Source organism: Hyaena hyaena, unplaced genomic scaffold (genome assembly GCF_003009895.1).
Source record: "Hyaena hyaena isolate Hyena2069 unplaced genomic scaffold, ASM300989v1 scaffold_1226, whole genome shotgun sequence".
In the NCBI taxonomy this organism is placed as follows: domain Eukaryota; kingdom Metazoa; phylum Chordata; class Mammalia; order Carnivora; family Hyaenidae; genus Hyaena; species Hyaena hyaena.
This window is the reverse complement of record NW_024081861.1, coordinates 13,124-30,470: the sequence shown is the minus strand read 5'-3', so window position 1 is coordinate 30,470 and position 17,347 is coordinate 13,124. Positions and strand designations below refer to the sequence as shown.

At 43.7% G+C, this 17,347-nt stretch overlaps 2 protein-coding genes across 3 annotated transcripts in view; both read right to left on the bottom strand.

Moving 5' to 3' along the window:
• The window catches only part of OPN3 (opsin 3), a 43,990-nt gene extending 29,074 nt beyond the window's left edge, over nucleotides 1-14,916 (bottom strand). Inside the window, exons 1-2 of one of the 2 annotated variants that reach the window (XM_039222965.1) lie at nucleotides 14,468-14,916; nucleotides 10,390-10,475 (exon numbers count right to left, since the gene is read on the bottom strand). In XM_039222965.1, the coding sequence (XP_039078896.1) occupies nucleotides 10,435-10,475; nucleotides 14,468-14,840 (414 nt within the window). In that variant the 5' untranslated portion in view covers nucleotides 14,841-14,916 and the 3' untranslated portion in view covers nucleotides 10,390-10,434. Of the gene's footprint in view, nucleotides 1-10,389; nucleotides 10,476-14,467 lie in introns of those variants that run through there. The other variant, XM_039222966.1, reaches the window with a different exon arrangement.
• Nucleotides 5,406-10,420, bottom strand: CHML (CHM like Rab escort protein). Its single transcript, XM_039222963.1, has one exon. The coding sequence runs from the start codon at nucleotides 10,137-10,139 to the stop codon at nucleotides 8,172-8,174; it is 1,968 nt and encodes a 655-aa protein (XP_039078894.1). The 5' UTR covers nucleotides 10,140-10,420; the 3' UTR covers nucleotides 5,406-8,171.
• Nucleotides 14,917-17,347: the final 2,431 nt, after the last annotated feature.

The following is a 17,347-nucleotide window of genomic DNA, read 5'->3' as shown; positions in this document are numbered from 1 at the left end:
CTCCTTTTTCTCCTCTCTCTATGTTCACATTTTCCTCTGCTTGTTGCTCTCTGACCACCCTGCCCTGCCCAGGCCATATCACAGTTCTCTTCCTTACCAGTCATCCGCAGGGTCTCTCTGCACCTGCCCAGCTTCTCTCCACATTGCCACCAGGCACACATAAGCTTTACCTAGAAAAACTTCAGTGGCTCTTCATTAGCCGCTGAATACAAGTCCCCTGGTATTCACAATACCACACAATGAAAATAAGTGTGATCCAACACAATTGAAAATTATCATGGTTCAACAAGACTGCTACTTTGGGCCCTACCCCATGTGCCCCACCTTCCCACACCATGCATGCCCACATGCCTGTCTCTGAGGGTCTCCCTCTGTGGAATGTTCTTAATACTGGCCTACAGAAATCCTTCTCAACCTTCAGGGCCCTGGCTTTTTCTTCCATGAAGCCTTCCTAGATTTCCCTAGTCAGACAAAATAAATTCTCTGTACACCCATTGAAGTTTGTCTATACCTATATCACAGTCATGACCGCAGCCTGGTTAACAGAGTGGTGAACTGTGCACCAGCATCAGCCCCAAAGGTGTGGGAGTTCCATTACTCCCCAATTCTATAACTTTGGGAATATTATGAGCCTATTTCTCATCTACACAGGGAAACATTAATACCTGCCTCACGGGGTTATCTTAACAATGAGATGATATGTATAAAGAAATCAGAACAGTTCCTGGGACGTGAGCAGTTACTTGTTCCTGGACTTGCTCTGACCCCTTTCTGAAGACCCCACATCACATCTCAGTCATGCCTGTGGGTTCCGGAGTCCGACCCCTGGCACTGAAGCCCAGCTCTATCACTTACCAACTGTGCGGTTTTGAACAAGTTCTTTGTCTTCGCAGTGTCTGTTTCCCCATCTGCAAAACGGGTACCCAATTGGATGGACTGTTAGGACGATTAGGTAAGATAAATACAGTCAACACTTAGAGCAGTGGTTGGCATAGAGGAAGTGCTAGTAAGTGTCACAGTTGCTATCTCTACATCCCCGGATCCAGCACAAAAACTGGGGGAGAGTGTTCAATAAATGTTGCATTGTATTAAACCCTGTTTCTCTTTGCAGTGTAATTTAGTTAAGGCTCTTCCCGGCATTAACAATGGGAGCCCATTCCATTACAATTTAGGTATTGTTTTGGTAACCACTGTTTATAAAATGTCAAGTTCTACACTCTCATTGCTTGGTGAGCCATCAGGGAGTGTAAATGTGGGTACAATCATGGGCAGTTTACTTAGTCTTGGATTGGCTGCTCTGAAACTCACAAGGTATTATTATATACATGTAATTTGATTAATTTGCCTATAGCCTGTCAAATGAACTGCACCCCCCCAAAAAAAGTATATTAAAACATTTTATGTCGATTTTGAGGTAGTTGTTTGCAATATATAGAGAGAGATCATCTAACAGGATAAGGAAATATTGCAAAAAACTCTAAAATAAATAAGATATCATCCTCTCATTTCTATAAATGTTTTGCCATTATTTTATTCTGGATGTAACGATTTAAAAAAGAAACCCACAGAATCTCTAATCTATACTGATAGTTGAGGCAAGATGAGATATATTCCCTATATCTCTGAATTTTGTTCTGGAGTTTGTTATCATAATGCTTCAGATGGAAGCCGCTGTTGATTGTTGAGGGAGGCGGGCAGGGGCGCGGGGGGAGTATAGGGAGCAGTTCTCACTGACATTGACCCTGCTGAAGAAGCACTTACAGGGGCGCCTGGGTGGTTCAGTCAGTTCAGCGCCAGACTCCGGCTCAGGTCATGATCTCACAGTCTGTGGGTTCGAGCCCCATGTCAGGCTCTGTGCTGACAGCTTGGAACTGCAACTCCCTCCCCTCTCTCTGCCCCCCTGCTTGCATTCTGTCTCTCAAAAATAAATAAACATTAATTTTTTTTTAAAAAAAGAAGCACTTATAGTCAGAAGATGTGAAAGAAAAAAGGTGAAAGGAAGAAAACAAATTCATTATAATATTCAAAACTTGAGTCTAATGAAGGGTTTCTCAACCTTGGCACAATTGACATTAGGGGCTGGATAAGCCTTGTGGGGCGGTGGGGGCCAGGGGGGTTGTCTTGTGCACTGAGGGATGTTTAGCAGCGTCCCTGCCCTCTACCCACTAGGTGCTAATACCACCCCCCACCTAGTTTTAACAACCCCAAATGTCTCCAGACATTGCCAAATGTCCCCTGAAAGGCAAAATCACCCTGGCTTGAGAATAAGTACCTTGACAGGGAAAATTAGTAAAGGTATGAGGTGGGGCATCTTATAGCTTATTTAAAATGTTCCCTATTTTTAAGTATTTTTATTGACACGCATAGGCTTATCATAAAACTGATTATCTGTACTACCAATAAAAAGACCCCAGGTCATGGTTCTGATACATCTCCCCAGAGATTAGCACCCAGAGTCCTCTGTCTGGAATGGGGTGATGAAGGTAAAGGGGTGACAAGGAAGCAAAGAGGTGCTTTAACAGGCCAGTTGATCTTTTCAACCAGCAAATCTGTTTTTGCCCACCTGGGAGGTGCAAGACACTGTAGTGAATGTGGAGGTACACTGCACTCAGGCTTGCTTTAAAGATCATACTTCCATGACCAATGATTTCCCACCTTCTGCTTTTTCCTTGTAATAAACACCTGGCTGGTATTTGTTTCGACTGAGGCCGTTACAGTTAGGCAGTCAGAAAATGGGACTGTTAAAAGAACAGGACACACAGCTCATTTCTCTGTAATAGTTCACTGAAATCATTTTAGGAAATTAACAATTACATTAATTGCCTAAATCAAGATTCCCTACTCTTCCTTGACAGTACATGTCCCCGACACCCCCATTTCTTCTTTAATAGAAATGCTGAAATTAGGGTAAAAACTTTAAACTTACACATAATGATGAAATTAATTTATAATGCGGAAAGAACACTTCCCCATACTGAATTAGTAATATTTCTATTTTTAAGTTTAGGGGATGAATAAAGGAACAAAAGTCTCAAGCAGACATGGTGTGCTCAAGGGGTTTAATTATGTGATGAGTAATAAAAAGAACTGGCATAAAGTCCATGGCACTAACATCTTCAAGGATTCCTATCTCCTTAAAACTAGAACATGTCTAAAGGTGTATCTCCCAACTGAACTACAAACAGGTATTTACTTCCAATAACCTTCATCGACGTTGAACTTCTGAAGCCAGTTTCCTCTGACGACATACATGCCTTTATTCATACTAGTTCTTCAGTGTGTTAGGGTTAAACACATGTTTACAACAGCAAAACAGCAGGAACTAGCAGTCACTGCCTGGGAAGAGACGCAGCTCGTGAAATACATACTAAGACACAGGCTGCTCTGATTTCGCGTGTGAGCTCGAGGAATCCTAACCCTCTGCCCTCTTCCAACCCACCATCCCCCACTTTAATTACACAGATCTTAATTTCTAGGAAGATCTTTTGCTATTTATTGAAAAGCAAATGTACTCTCAAATCCTAGGAGCCACTTTTATGATAGTGATTTCTGTGTTACACACTCTTACATGCAAGACCGCTCTGCTGAGAGGAACACAACCTGGGAAGTTAGGCTTCAATTCTAAACACTTACTAGAAGTGCGTCCAGGTCAGTGGCTCAATTCCTCCTGGTCTTATCTAGAAAGTGGGTATAATTACTTGCCCTTTCTTACCTGACATAGTTGTCCTGAGGTTCATGTAAGAAAATGTAGTTGTCAAGAGAAAAGGCTGTGTTCCTACCAGTGCTGTGGCAGAAACGCTCTCATAATATGCATGTGAGAGTCCAATTCTTTCAGCTGAATCAGCTTCTTTGTTCATGCCTTACAGAGAGCTGGCGGTATTGTGTCCCCTGCTGTTGAAATGTGAATACATTAGGTCATTGGCTAAAAGAAGAATGATACTAGAAGCAATGCCTCTTTAAAATGAAGGTGAAAATACTGAAATAAAAAGTTAAAAATCTTCAAAGACGAGGCAACTACCTCAGTGCATTAAGAGCATAACTTCCGTTTGTGCACCCAAGAGGAAGGAAATAAAACTAATCCTAACCAGAATTTCTTGGTGTTGACACTTTCTGATCTGCTTCATCATTTTGGTTTATTTATATTTCTGACTCCCAGGGCTCTCAGTGCCCTGGGCTTCTGGGACCCAATCCCTTGTACCTTTTCTTTACACCTTCCCCCAAGCAACACCAAAACAGTTCTGATTAATGTCAGAAACTTCTTAATTAACTGAATGTTAGCTGAAATAGATTTCAGGAAGTATTAACTGATCTACATCTTAACTCTTAAATTTCTTGTTTAAACTGTAGGGAAAGGTTTGGGCACCCTACAAACAAATGCGGTGCACCTCAAATCCGGTTTCTTTTTTCTTTTGGGGAAAGGGAGTGGAGGTAGTCATATTGGGGAGTATGACTGACAGAAAACGTCTTATATTCTCATTAAGGTAAGAAGGTTTATGTTCTCCAACAGAACGGTTCTCAGGTACAGAAGAACTTATCCATTTTTCTATTTTGAATTCTTAGAATAATGTCAATTCGTAACCCGCAGTTGATATTCAACTGACGTTTGTCGAATTCAATCATCTTGCTTTGGATCTGTCAGGCGGACGGGAAGAAGGGGTCTCCTAGCATCCTCAGTCCCCTGAGATTTGTCCTTAGCTGGCATCCCTGAGAACACTCAGATGGAGGCTTGGCCATGTCTATGAATCCAAATCCATCCTTGAGTTCCCTGGCATTCTTGGATTTGAGTCCACACTTAAATCAGTATTTAATGTCTTCATACTGATGTCCTAGAATGCCTTAATATTATTTTTATTATTTCCACCTCTGGTTCTGGGCTTTCCATTAAAAAAACCTTTGTCACAATGCACTTTCTTACTTCTTAATGCTGAACAACTGAGAAAAGATACAAAAGATATAAAATCCATCTTAACCAACAAGTCCCTTCCATCAAGAGTTGTAAAACTTTCCATCCACGTTTTTGGAATTATCTTTTGACTTTAACATTTTTTAATACATATTTTTTTTAATTTGAAGGAGAAGTTTTGAAGTTTCCCAAAAAACCCAGTAACTTGCTCACCAATTCAGTAAACCAGGTTACCAATTATTTTTTATTTGTATTGCACACAATATTTTACAGAAAAAAATAGAGAACCCCTTACTGTTAAATCAATTAATTACATGTTTTCTTCTGATTCTTCTCATACCTAAACTTTTACATAAATATAATCAGTACATAAAATAATTTAACACTTTTGAATCTCATTTAACATTTGTTCATACAATTTTACATATATCAATATCATTTAATTACTATATAACAGTCTATAATAGCAATATCGATACATCAAAATCTGCTTATCCATTTCCCAATTTGGGGGCTTTTTTTTCCTTTTTTTTAAAAACCCGTATAAATGAGAATGCTAGAACTATCTTTGTATAAGTAGCTTCTTTTTCTTTCTTTTAAATATTTTCCTAGGCATATGCTGTTCAAACTGAGTTGATCTAGCAAAAAAGAATTGGTTACAGAGCTTTTGTTGTAATCACTTAAATAGTTCTTTTTAAAATTACTAATAATGCTACTGACATAAAGACACGTGAATTTTAAAATGTTTTGCTGTAATAGCATAAACCAGGTCAAAGTTGCTTCAATTTGCATTTTTAATACACTTAAATCTGAGTATCATTCCAAGAATTCACTTTTATTTGTAGCTTCTCATTTATACTCTATCCTTTCATTAATTTGCTTAGTAAAGAGTAGAAAGCCTTATGGATCTGTATCTACTTTTTAAAAAACATTAAGTACTTTATTCATGTGTAATGCTAGTGGCTTTTTTTGAATCCAATCTTATCTTCGTTTTCCTCCTATTTAGTTTCCATTTTTAAATTTTTCTTTAGTTGATTTCACCTACTTTGCCAATAGTCTTTTTCATTGCCATAAAGTTCCTTTTGTACTACTGGAATGAGAATTGTAGTCTTTTTATTTATACCCTTATAATCAACATTTTCATTCATCTGGAATGAATGGTCTTATCACATGTCAAGTGGGCCCAATTCTTTTTTCATACTAACATCCAGTTAGTCTCTCCACCAGTAATTATTCCACAATTATTTGTTTTCCAATTGGTTTACTCATCTTTAAATCCTAAAGTAACTTTTCTAAATATACTATGAGGCTGAGTAGGAAGTTCAGGGGCAAGACTCTCACTTTTTTTCCCCAAGTTAAAAAGACAAATCTATCTTTCCTTGCCTATTTTCCTACTTTACACAATTCTGTCAAATTATACAAAGCATCAGTTAGAAAGCTGAGTGGAAGGGTAGTAAATCTACATTACTAATGTCAGCTAGGGGCACTCCTTTGGATAGGATTTCATACACATTACCTAACTTAATCCTCACAATAATTTGGCAAGGTATTGTTCTATAGACGGTGAAATCATTTTGATAGGTCTACACCTAAGGACAGACCCAGTAAAACCACTCCACCACATTCAAAATACGCATAAAGATTAATACCAATTCTGTTTTCAGCAAGCTGTAAATTTCTTAAATCTTTGTCTCATTTTCCTCACCTTTTAGCCTAGTAACATCTGCATTTCTTATAAGAAATGCATGTTGTTCAGATCAGAAGATCTGATTTGACAAAGCATTACTTTGTCAAAACTTGGCCAAATTCCGCTGCCATGAACTCCATTGCTCTAAGCCATATTTTTAATGAATCCTAATCTTCACGTTCCCCTGATCTGAGAATAAGCTGAGACCGGAGTCTGGAACAAGGCTGCATGACTTCCACGAGCACGTCTCCCCTGCGGCAGGAAAGGCACGCTTCTAACAGTGAATGTCAGAAGAAAGACTGAAGTCAAGACAGGCTGGAGTCCACGGTTGGCTCTTCCACATCTCAGACTCTGGGCAAATTATTAATAATTGTCTTCCTTCTTTAAAAATCTATTCAATATCAGCCTCACAAGGTTGTTGAGAAACTGTCATCAGAGAGCACAGGAAGTGCCTAGCACATAGAAATGTTCCATTCCAGAACAAAAATTGCCTTTGAAGGGCTCGCTTCCTACAGAATTATCACTTTGAGGAACGGAAACAGGAGACTGAAGGGGAAGGCAGTTTACCTCTTCTCACAACTCCATAGGTTTTACATCTGGAGTACCACAGTTTTGGCTTCTGATGGTTCTAGAAAAAATGTCTCTGTTCCTTAGAAAGCTATGGATGGTTTTGAGAAACCATCTGTAATCCCAGGTTAGAAATGCCTCACTCCATTTCTTCTTAGGAATTTCATAACAGCCAATCTGAAGTACCTTTTCCTGGGGCAAGATATTTTTTTCCTTTTGGCCTGAGTTTATTGCTGGAAATTCTTTTCTCTTAGGTGCCAGCACAGGGCTCTGTAGCAATTTTTCCAAAGTATTAAATCAGAACTATTTCTGAAGCATTAAATCAGAACTAACCTTATCCTCTAGATTTCCTCTGGGACAAACGTCCCAAGAATGAACTCTTCAATGACTATATGAACTCTCCAGCACTTTCTGTAATCTTCTGATTGTGGTGGTGTCCCTGCCTCATAAGTTAACAAGGGTCAAACGGGGAAACTGAACTGCAAAGTGTATTGTAAACACCAGACCTTGACAAATAAAGGATCATGCAAAGCTAATCTTTTAACAAATGGCACTTGCGTTAAGTTGCTATTGCTACCGTCATGTCTGTACATTGATATTATATACAAAAGACCCATATAATTTACTGTATAACTATTCAGAGGTGATAGCAACTGTAATAACTGCAAAAGTAATTAAAATATTCCTTAGATATTATTATTATAGATGAATACAATCTGAAGATCATTAGTAGATACATATTACCTGCCTTTAAGCATAGTTGCTAATATGGAACCCTCACTTATACACCCAATACTAAAATAAAGCTAAATTGTCCAACAGTCAATCAATCAGTTACTGATAGGTTAACAAAGACACCCAATGACTGAATGTCTCAAACAGAATTAAAGACAACATCTGCATAGCATCCATCATATAACCAGTTCTAATTATTCATATAGGAAACTGTCCTTTAAATGAAAATACTCTAAACCAGGATGAAGGCCCAAAGTAGCATCTCCAGTTTGCTTCCTCCTAGTCTTCTTCAAGGTGCTTCCCTACGCTTTCTAGGTTGTTGCTTCCATCAGAGGAGTCTAGTTTGGCCACGATTATGTTATTGGTTCCAGGAGCCTCTGGTTGTTTATCATCACCATCAAAGATAATGTCTTCTGGATTTGGAGGTGGGGGACAGAATTCTTCACTGGGAAAGATCTCCTGGAACAGTGTTTCAGCTTGCTTGACTGCATGCTCATTTCCCAGTCCACAGTCAGGCCCAGAGCAGACGTAAACATTAGAAGGTAAGCCATGATATGAGCTTCTGCTGACTCCGGAGGAATCTCTCATATTAAAATAGAGAGCCCACAAGAGTCTTGGCTTTGTAAGTTCCTCCTCATCTATTGCTGCTTCAGTATATGGGGTGAATAATTTCTTCACCACCGGCTCTAAGTCTTCTCTTGCTGTTTTAGAGGATGAACAGGTCAGATGTACCAAATAGGTGTCTTTCATGCACGTCATGGTTGAGGAACATAATTCAGTGACACGAACGGCATATGTTCCTGATTCCGCTGGGGGCACTATCAAAACGGAAATCTGCTGATCTGAATCTGCCTTTAGTATAGACTGATCGGTAATGAGCACTGCCCTGGAGATCTGCTTATACTGTACATTTGAGCATGTTTTCTGAGAAAGGTAACTATCTTCCACAATAAAATATTTAGCATTTATTCTTTGACCTAAGTGGTCTATAATTGCTTTACAGCTTCCAGATTCTTTGTCAACTACAAGGCATTGAACTTTATGGCGAAGACAATAGATTCCACCAAAAACTGCACACATCCTGCAGAAACACTGGGGAATTTCTCCTTGGCCATATAAGGTAAATAAAAAGGGAGTATTGCCAAACCGTCCAAGACACCGAAGGAAGTTTTTCGTTGTTTTAAGGCCATCTATTGTACTGCAAGATGACTCTGTCATTGCAATTGAGTGCAGTACAAAATGCTGGAGGTTGGGAGTTAATTTTTTAGTTTTTAAGAATTCTGAAAATGAGCAATGCATGAAAGCTTGGTATTGGTCAGGGTGCTGTTCATAGTCTAAACAAAATGTAAGAAATTTCATCAGTATCCTCTTTTCAACCATAGTGAGTTGTCTGCTATTGAAGACATCTGCTCTGGAACAAGGCACCTGCTCTACTTTTCCTTCTCGAAATGCAAGAATCCTAGTGACGTTTTTAAACTCTGCATAACGACTAACACTTGATTTGATTAAAAGATCAATCAGCAATCCTTGAGAATACAGGAGCTTTGATACCAAATCAATATTAAACCTCCTGCTTTCTTTAACTATTTGAGAGTAAGTAATCCTATTTCTCTTTGGTTGATCACTGCTGACTTCCGCTATAGGTTTATTTTCTTCTGTATCTGCGTCTGAAGCTTTGTGTATACAAGTTTCATCTCCACAACACTTTTCTTTTGCCAAGGTGTCCTCGACATTGCTTACTTCTAGTGAAATCTCTCCATCACTTTTCGGAGTGTCTTTGGCAGGAATTTCGTCACTAGTATCAGATAATGAGTGTGTTTCTTCAGACAAATGTGCGGAATCCAGAGGCTTAGTGAGGGTATTCGACATCAATGAGGAAGGGTTTTTCTGGAGAGCAGCGGTCTCTTCGATTTTGTCATCCATTTCCTGACTGGCATAACAAAACACTTCTGTGTGTTGAATGGTTTCATCCTTCCTGCGCAGAGTGATGGCTTCTTCTGTTTCATGAATCAGGCCTTGCCATGAGGCGGGACTTTCTTCCGCAACATCACCGTTTTCCTGACACTCCTTCAACCAGGAGAGCAATCCCGAGAAGTTGAAACTGGCCCAGTTTCCTCCATAGTAGCTTCTTGAATCAAGATGCAGAACCCTCTGACCACATCTTGAACACGCAGCTGCGAGGATGGACTCAGGCAGACCTGTTCCTATTATGACCACGTCGAACTCTGTGGGGAGACTGTCCGCCATTCTGGAAGATAGAGCGTCTGCTGACAAGTGCCGGTAAAGGAAACGGGTATGAGTCTAGGCTGAGGGCTCAGCTGGGGCGTGAATGTGCCGTAATAAAGTCTCTCCTTGTGATATTCCAGTTCATCCCAGAAGTACTGAGCTGCAGGTCCTAGCTGTTTAACTGTTACCCTTTCTTAATATTGTTTTCCTTCTAGGTCAGTAGCATAAAAACATGATAAAGTATATCTAATCACATCTGAGAACGCTAAAACGGATGTGTGGTTTTCATGTCTGCATTTCATCTTAGCAGTAAATGTCAAAATGCATCACACATGCATTTGTGACTGGAACTCTTCTCTGAAAGAAGAAAATTCAAGAAAGAATACAATTGTAAACAATATTAAGAGAAAAGTTATTTCATGCAACAGCAATTACAATCCACTGGAGTCTGATTTGTTATGAGGACATAAAAGCCTCTAGGAAAGTAAGTCATTAAATGCTTTCTTACATGTTTTCTAATTTCTTGAAAACAGGGATTTACCCCCAAAATCACATAATGATAAAGACGGGATATCATAACGTCCCATAAAAATGAAGGACTCTTATAATACAATTCTATAAGTTTTGCTTTTTATGAAACTAATATTTGAATAGAACTATACAGAACTCTGATCTTAGACTATAAGAACTGTGTGGTTCCACCTGTTTATGGGCACGCTGTCATGATGAGGAATATTTCTGTGGCCAATTTAGTCAGTGCATGATTTTAGAACAGCTGAATGAAAAGACATTTCCATGCCAAAACCACCTGTAGGACCTCGTGGCAGCATCACAAGACTATTTCAAGTGAATTAACCAGTCAGATTATTGCAAAGGGACTAATTCAGTAAAACAGCTAGCATTCTGAAATATTTAGGTGCAGAAAAGGTCTACTGAAGGGAACGTGCATTTATAACAAATCTTTATATGAACGTACACACACGTGTGGTTTTTTTTAGGTGTAAACTAAAAAGGAGAATTCTTGCCTTTCTAAATTAAAATAGGTCCATATAAATAATACCTACTTCTAAAACCAACCAAACCAACAGAAGGTGACTTGCATTTTGCCAGACTCTGGCTCTGTGACCCTGAATCTCTATATCCCAAGATGAAGGCCTGTCTGAACATCCTCTGCCAACACTGACATGTTACTTGCTTTTCCTGAAGGGGTAGGAGGAGGCAGTGAAGAAAGGCTCCCTCGTTCATTCCTGGCATAACACTGGTTGTAAACCATGCACAGAACATCTGTGTGGCGCCAGGTGTGGCTAGAAGTGCGACAGCGAAGGGGGTACAAGGTATCCTGGCCTGGCGGTCCTCAGGCTGATGCACTATATGCACCATGTGATCTATCAGCTGTCATCGTGCAGCTAGAGGGGAGGTCTCTGAGGGCTAACTTTCCCCACCAGTATGCTTAGGAAATCTAGATCAGTACTAAATGGGCCTGCCTAGGCTAAGATGACAAATTACCTTGGACATTTATAAAGCAAGCCATTCGACGGAAAATTGGATTAAATCGACTAGTTCAACGAATGGACTGGTCAGTTTAAGTGAAGTGACGATCTCAACAGTCCTGTCTAGTCAAAGCCTCTGCCTCAAAAGCAGAGATTCTACTTGCTGTCAGCATTCCCTGAAAAAACAGGGACTGAGCACTGAATGAGGCAGCCGCCTGGCCTGCTCATACATGGATGTTAGCATTACTTACCCTGCTTTCTTCCAGCAGGGTGTGCAGAGGAAGACAGAACCCGGGAAGGTACAGAGGAAGTGTAACCACACCATGTGCTTATTATCGGCTTAGGAGACAGAGCGGAGGATACAAAGCATAAGTGCTACAGCCTACAGCTTCTAACCCACAGATGCCCAAAGAGTCCTCAAAATGCCAAGCACGTAGGACCGAACAACCTTAAAGAAGGTCACTCCTCCATGGCAGATAACAAAACTGATGGCAAGAGAGTTTCATGACTGGGCAACTCCACACAACCGGTTAGCCAGGCGACAGAGTAAAACCCATTCTCATGCCATCAGGCCAGGGGGCCTTCCACTTGACGGGGCAGCCTCCTCTGGAAACCTCCAGAGGGCAGAAACCTCTGGAGCCAGCAGCCACTTTGGGATGTTTAAGTTCCCTCCCCCAACAACACTCCACGCTAGTGCTCCCTCAGGGAGGGCAACGGGGGACACACACCCCTTTCTTCGACTTTAACTCTTATCTAGGAGCACGATCCTAGGAATTTACTTCAGGCAAAGAAATGCTCCTCATCTGGGCTAAGAACTGTTTAAGTTCCATCGTACCCTGACGTTGACTTGTCTCCCAGAGCTTAAACGCGTGTCTGTATTCTTGGCCCACAGTTTCCACTTCTAATTTAAACACAGAGACAAAGTCGTGGTGGAAAGCAGTACTGTGTGCCCAGAGAAACAGAGCAGTCAAACACACCGTGTGGGGAATGTTTCTATCAGTCGTAGATAATCTCTTGTGACTCGGAAGGAAGGGACCTCAGCAGGGAGGGGAACGGAGGAGGAAGAAGCAATGGAGCAGAAGGAGGCGCAGCAGCAGAATAAGGTCACAGAGAGGAGAGATGGAGAGGGGGGATGTACTAATAAAGAACTAAAAAAAAGTACTAATAAAGAACTCAGCATACCCTGTTTTTACACCCCCAAGCACAGAGTCCAGGTAGAAACAGAACTTGCCAGCACAGAAAAAGCACTTCTTGGAAATAGGAAATTTCGTGTCTGTGATCAAACAGCTGTAGCCCACCCCAGGGAGCGTTACCGATGGCACTTCACAAATAAGCTCCAACCACCCTCTTTCTGAAAACGTAGCCTGTCTACAAAACTGCCTGACAGGTATTTTAAGTTAGGATAAATAATATAATCACCTAGCCATCTACATCGCCACCTCCGCACACTTAACAGCCCCCTCCCAAGTTTCAATCTTCGTATAAATGAAATTCTCAGATTAATACTGATTGAGGAGGGGGGAAGTAGTATTGGAATATTAGAATCATTGAATCAATCACACGAATGAAATCATGATTTCTATGACTTTCTTTTGTTTCCTTTAAAATAGCAAAGAGTGAGTTATAGCAAAGAATTGGGTTGGCCACAACACAGGAGATTGGGGATTAAGAAAATTTCTGATAATGCTACAAAGATTTTGTTCTCAAAAACCTGCCAAGAGCAGAGCAGTAATAAATTATCAATACCTGTCAGGATTTTTTTTTTTTTAAGGAACTTTAAGACCCGAGAAGTACACATTCTTATTTCACAGCTCCCACAAGTGAAATTCCTGGAGCACACACAAAAAGATACTTCGCAGGCTTAGAAAATCATGTCCTCAACGACAGGTCGCGTGGATCATCCTTCAAAATGTCAAGTCTCCGTGAGACCTGAATCTTCCAAGGGATTAGGAATATTGTTGAAATAAATCTTCATTTTAACAATCTTAAATTCTCCTTTAATGAAATCTACTGGCTGCACAGCTAATCATCTGTCCATCTAGGCTGGGGTTCCCTGAGCCACGTGTGATCTCACCTTAGATCTGGGCATGCTGCTACCACTGAGGAGGTAAAACAGTAAAAACAGCTTGTGAGGCACAAGTCCCTTCGCACTATGACCGCCTGAACGAAGCCCTCTCACTTCCCAGGAGGCATTCAAAGGTTTACATCCGCTAACGAGCAAAATTAAAGAAAGGAGCTACACACTGCCACTCGGCTACATCTCTATTTCTCATTTTAGGAAACCATGCTGAATGAAGAGGGTTACTCTTCCCACCCCCTCTGCAGCTTTCAGGAGTTAGTCATTCTTTCTTGCCTCTGGTGACTCTACAGCCCCTCGCGTCTCCCCTCAAAGTGTAAAGCCGCTGCTGCGGGGCCTGTTGAATTGCGGCGGGTGGTGAAGACAGGAAGGAGACGAAGCGGACTGTGGGTGGAGGGCGTGGGGAAGGGGCTGCGGCTGAAGCCGGGCCGGGCTTGAGGGCCGCAGGCGCGGAGCCGGGGCCGCCGCGGGGGGCTGAGCGGGGTGAACGGAGGAGGAAGGCAAGCCGCGCAGCTCGCGGTGCGCGAGCAGAGGCGAGGCGGGCGCGGGGCTGCGGGGCCGGGGGTAGGCCGGCGCGGTGGGGGTGGGGAGGCCGGCGCGGGCAGGGGGCTAGGTGGCGGGGGGACGCGCGGGCAGGGGGCTGCGGGCCGGGCAGGGGGCGGGGTGGCGGGGGGACGCGCGGGCAGGGGCGGGGAGGCGGGGGGACGCGCGGAGACGGTGGCGGGGCGGGGGTCGGGAAGTTTGCAGAGGGGAGCACGCTTTCTCCTCCCGGCCCAACTCACCGAAGAGGCTGCCGCTAAACCCGTCCCACACGCAGCCCACGGTGTCCCAGACCCAGCCGTTCCTCAGGCAGGACACGAAGGTAAAGGTGACCCCGAAGAGGGACACCAGCAGGTCGCTGAGGCTGATGTTGACGAGCAAGAGGCGGGTGGGAGAGCGGAGCCGCGGGAACCGGTAGTAGACGACGAGCACCAGCAGGTTGTTGCCGACGCCCAGCAGCCCGATCGAGCCGAGCAGCAGCGCCAGGCGCTCGTAGGTGCCCGGGCTGAAGACCGGCGCGGGGCTCAGCGTCCCCGCGGGTCCCGGCCCCTCGGCGCCCGCGGCCCCGCCGCCCTCCCAGTGGCCCTGGCCGCCGCTCCGGTTCCCCGAATACATGGCCCGGCGCCGGCGCGCTCGGCGGCCGCGGCGCTCAGCGTCCTGCGCGGGCCGCACTGGGTGGGGCTCCGGCTCAGCCGCCCGCCGGGGCCATTGTGCGCGCCAGGACCTCCGCGCGTCACCAGAGGCCGCCCGCCCCCCCCCCCGCCCCTTCCGCCCGGCCGCCGCTGTAGACCCGCCCCCTGTGCCCGCGCGTCGCAGACCCCGCCCCTCCCCGCAGACCCGCCCCTCTGCCCGGGCGCGCTCCTGTAGCCCCGCCCCTACCGCCCCGCGTGAGGCGTTCCCGCCGTTCCCCGCTCCGCGAGTTCCCCCTCGTAGCTCCGCCCCCTTCCGGCTATGCTTCCCCCGCGCCCCCCCGGAGCGTCCGCTTCCCCGCGGCTCCGCGCGTTCTCAGCCGCTTGGTTGCAACCCCGCCGTCTCCCTTTGGCGCGTCTTCCGCTCCGCTCGCACCTGGGGCACCAGACCCTCCGTCCAGGCACCTGAACCCCTGCCCCCGCTTGCCCCGCAGTAGTGGACGGTGCTGGGCGAGCGGGGAGGAGCTCCGCACCCCGTCTCCCTGCGCCCGGCTTGAAAGCGTCCCACCCGTGCGCCCATTCGCTCGCTCACCTGTGCATCCGCTCGGTTATAAACGCTGGTGCGCGCTTGCGCCTAACACAGCTAAGGAGGGGGTGGCGAGAGCCGCCCATCGCGGGTTTCTCGTCTTCCCAAGCAGCTGCAGTAACCCCCTGCCTGCCCACGGCACACACTCCTCGCACACACGTGAGTGAGCTCCCAGCACCAGCCTTGTCCTCCCTGTGCTGTTCGGAGCCCCGCCAAGGCCCCTCACTGGCCGTAACCGCCCAGACGGTGCCCTCGAAGCTTCAACCTAAATCTAGCTGGTATAGACAGGTAGGTGCTATATTTAGAACAAATTTTCCACTTGGCCTTTTCCCCAGTAGCGATGAAAATATAGTACAAGTCAAATATAGGTTGTGAACGTGAGCACAGTCTGCAAGGGCTGCACCGCTGTCCCTGCACAGCCCCTAACAAGGCCCAGCCCAGTGTGGAAGGGCCCAGGAATTGTCTTCTGTGAGGGTGTTTACCCCTTCCACCCCTGTTCAAAACACCAGCAGAGAATGACCAGCTGCACTGAACCCCCATTCTAAGTTCCCTGGAAATAGAGAATCAAATAGGGCGCGGTCATCTCTCCACCCTGGTGCATTGGGCAGTAACTGGGGGGGAAGGGGGGGTTCTCCCCTGGAAACCTGTATTTGTCTTTAAACATTCCAATCTGGATTTGTCGTCTCTGAGGCTATTAACCCATCCACACCTTTAGAATTCATTTCATTTTCTATTTTAGATGTATGCAAACATTTAACAAGTTCTATATGTTTAATGTTCACTGTGTTTTCATCGCACTGCTTGCCTAGCCTACAGTAAGTTCTCACTAAATATTAGTTGAATGACTAAAGAAGGACTTTATGTTTTTTGTAAAGCATTCATTCATTCATTGGTGCTGAGTTCATGCCCTCACAAATTCTGGTACATGCTGATATGTGCCATAAAGAAAAAATAAGGCAGAGAAAGGGTATGGGGAGAGAGGGAAAAAGGTCATTGTACCTACAGCACAAATGGTTCTGTAGGCATAGAGAACATGTACTGGGTTGGGATTGTTCTTAGCATTTTGGAGGAAAAACAAGGAAACCAATGTGGCTGGAGCAGAAGGAGAATTAAGAAGTGAGGGCAGAAACATGGGTGAGCAGTGATTGGGCGGATCACGCAGGGCTGTGGCCATTTTAATAAAAGGACTTTGGCTTTTACTCTCATAAAGTCCAGGGCAACATATATGGAAGAAGAATAATACCAAGCAAGGAAAAAGAAGAGCAAGAAGTTTTTGGTAAATGTGTAAGAATTTTGATAGAGTCATTATTATAATACTATTAACAGTAAAAGATATTGTACTCAACAGAAGCAGACCCTAATACCACGAATATGATTTATATTGTAAAAAATGATATTTTTTTATTTTCAGAAGTATGTTATGATAGGAGATGGCAAAGTACTACAACTGAAAAAGCAAGTGCAGTCCTGGCATAAGGAAAAGGAAAGTCTGTCCAACAAATGGTGGTAAGAAACCACCTGGATGTCCAAATGCAAAAAAAAAAAGTTGTACCTTTCTCTTACAGCATATGGAAACATTGACTCAAAAAGGAAGAAACAGCTAAACTTAGGAACTAAAACTACAGAACCCTTAGAAGAAAACATAGGAGAAAGGTCTTCATTGCATTGGTTTTGGCAATGATTTCTTCACAATGGCACCAAAGGCATAGGCAAATAAGAAAAAATAGATAAGTAAACTTCAACAAAATTTAAATTTTTTGTGTATCAAAGGACACTGGAGAAAGTGAAATGATATTCTATAAAATATTTGCAAATCATAGATCTGTGAAGAATTAATATACAGAATATAAAAGGAATTCCTACAACTCAACAATAACAATGACAACAAACCCAAGAAACCCAATTCA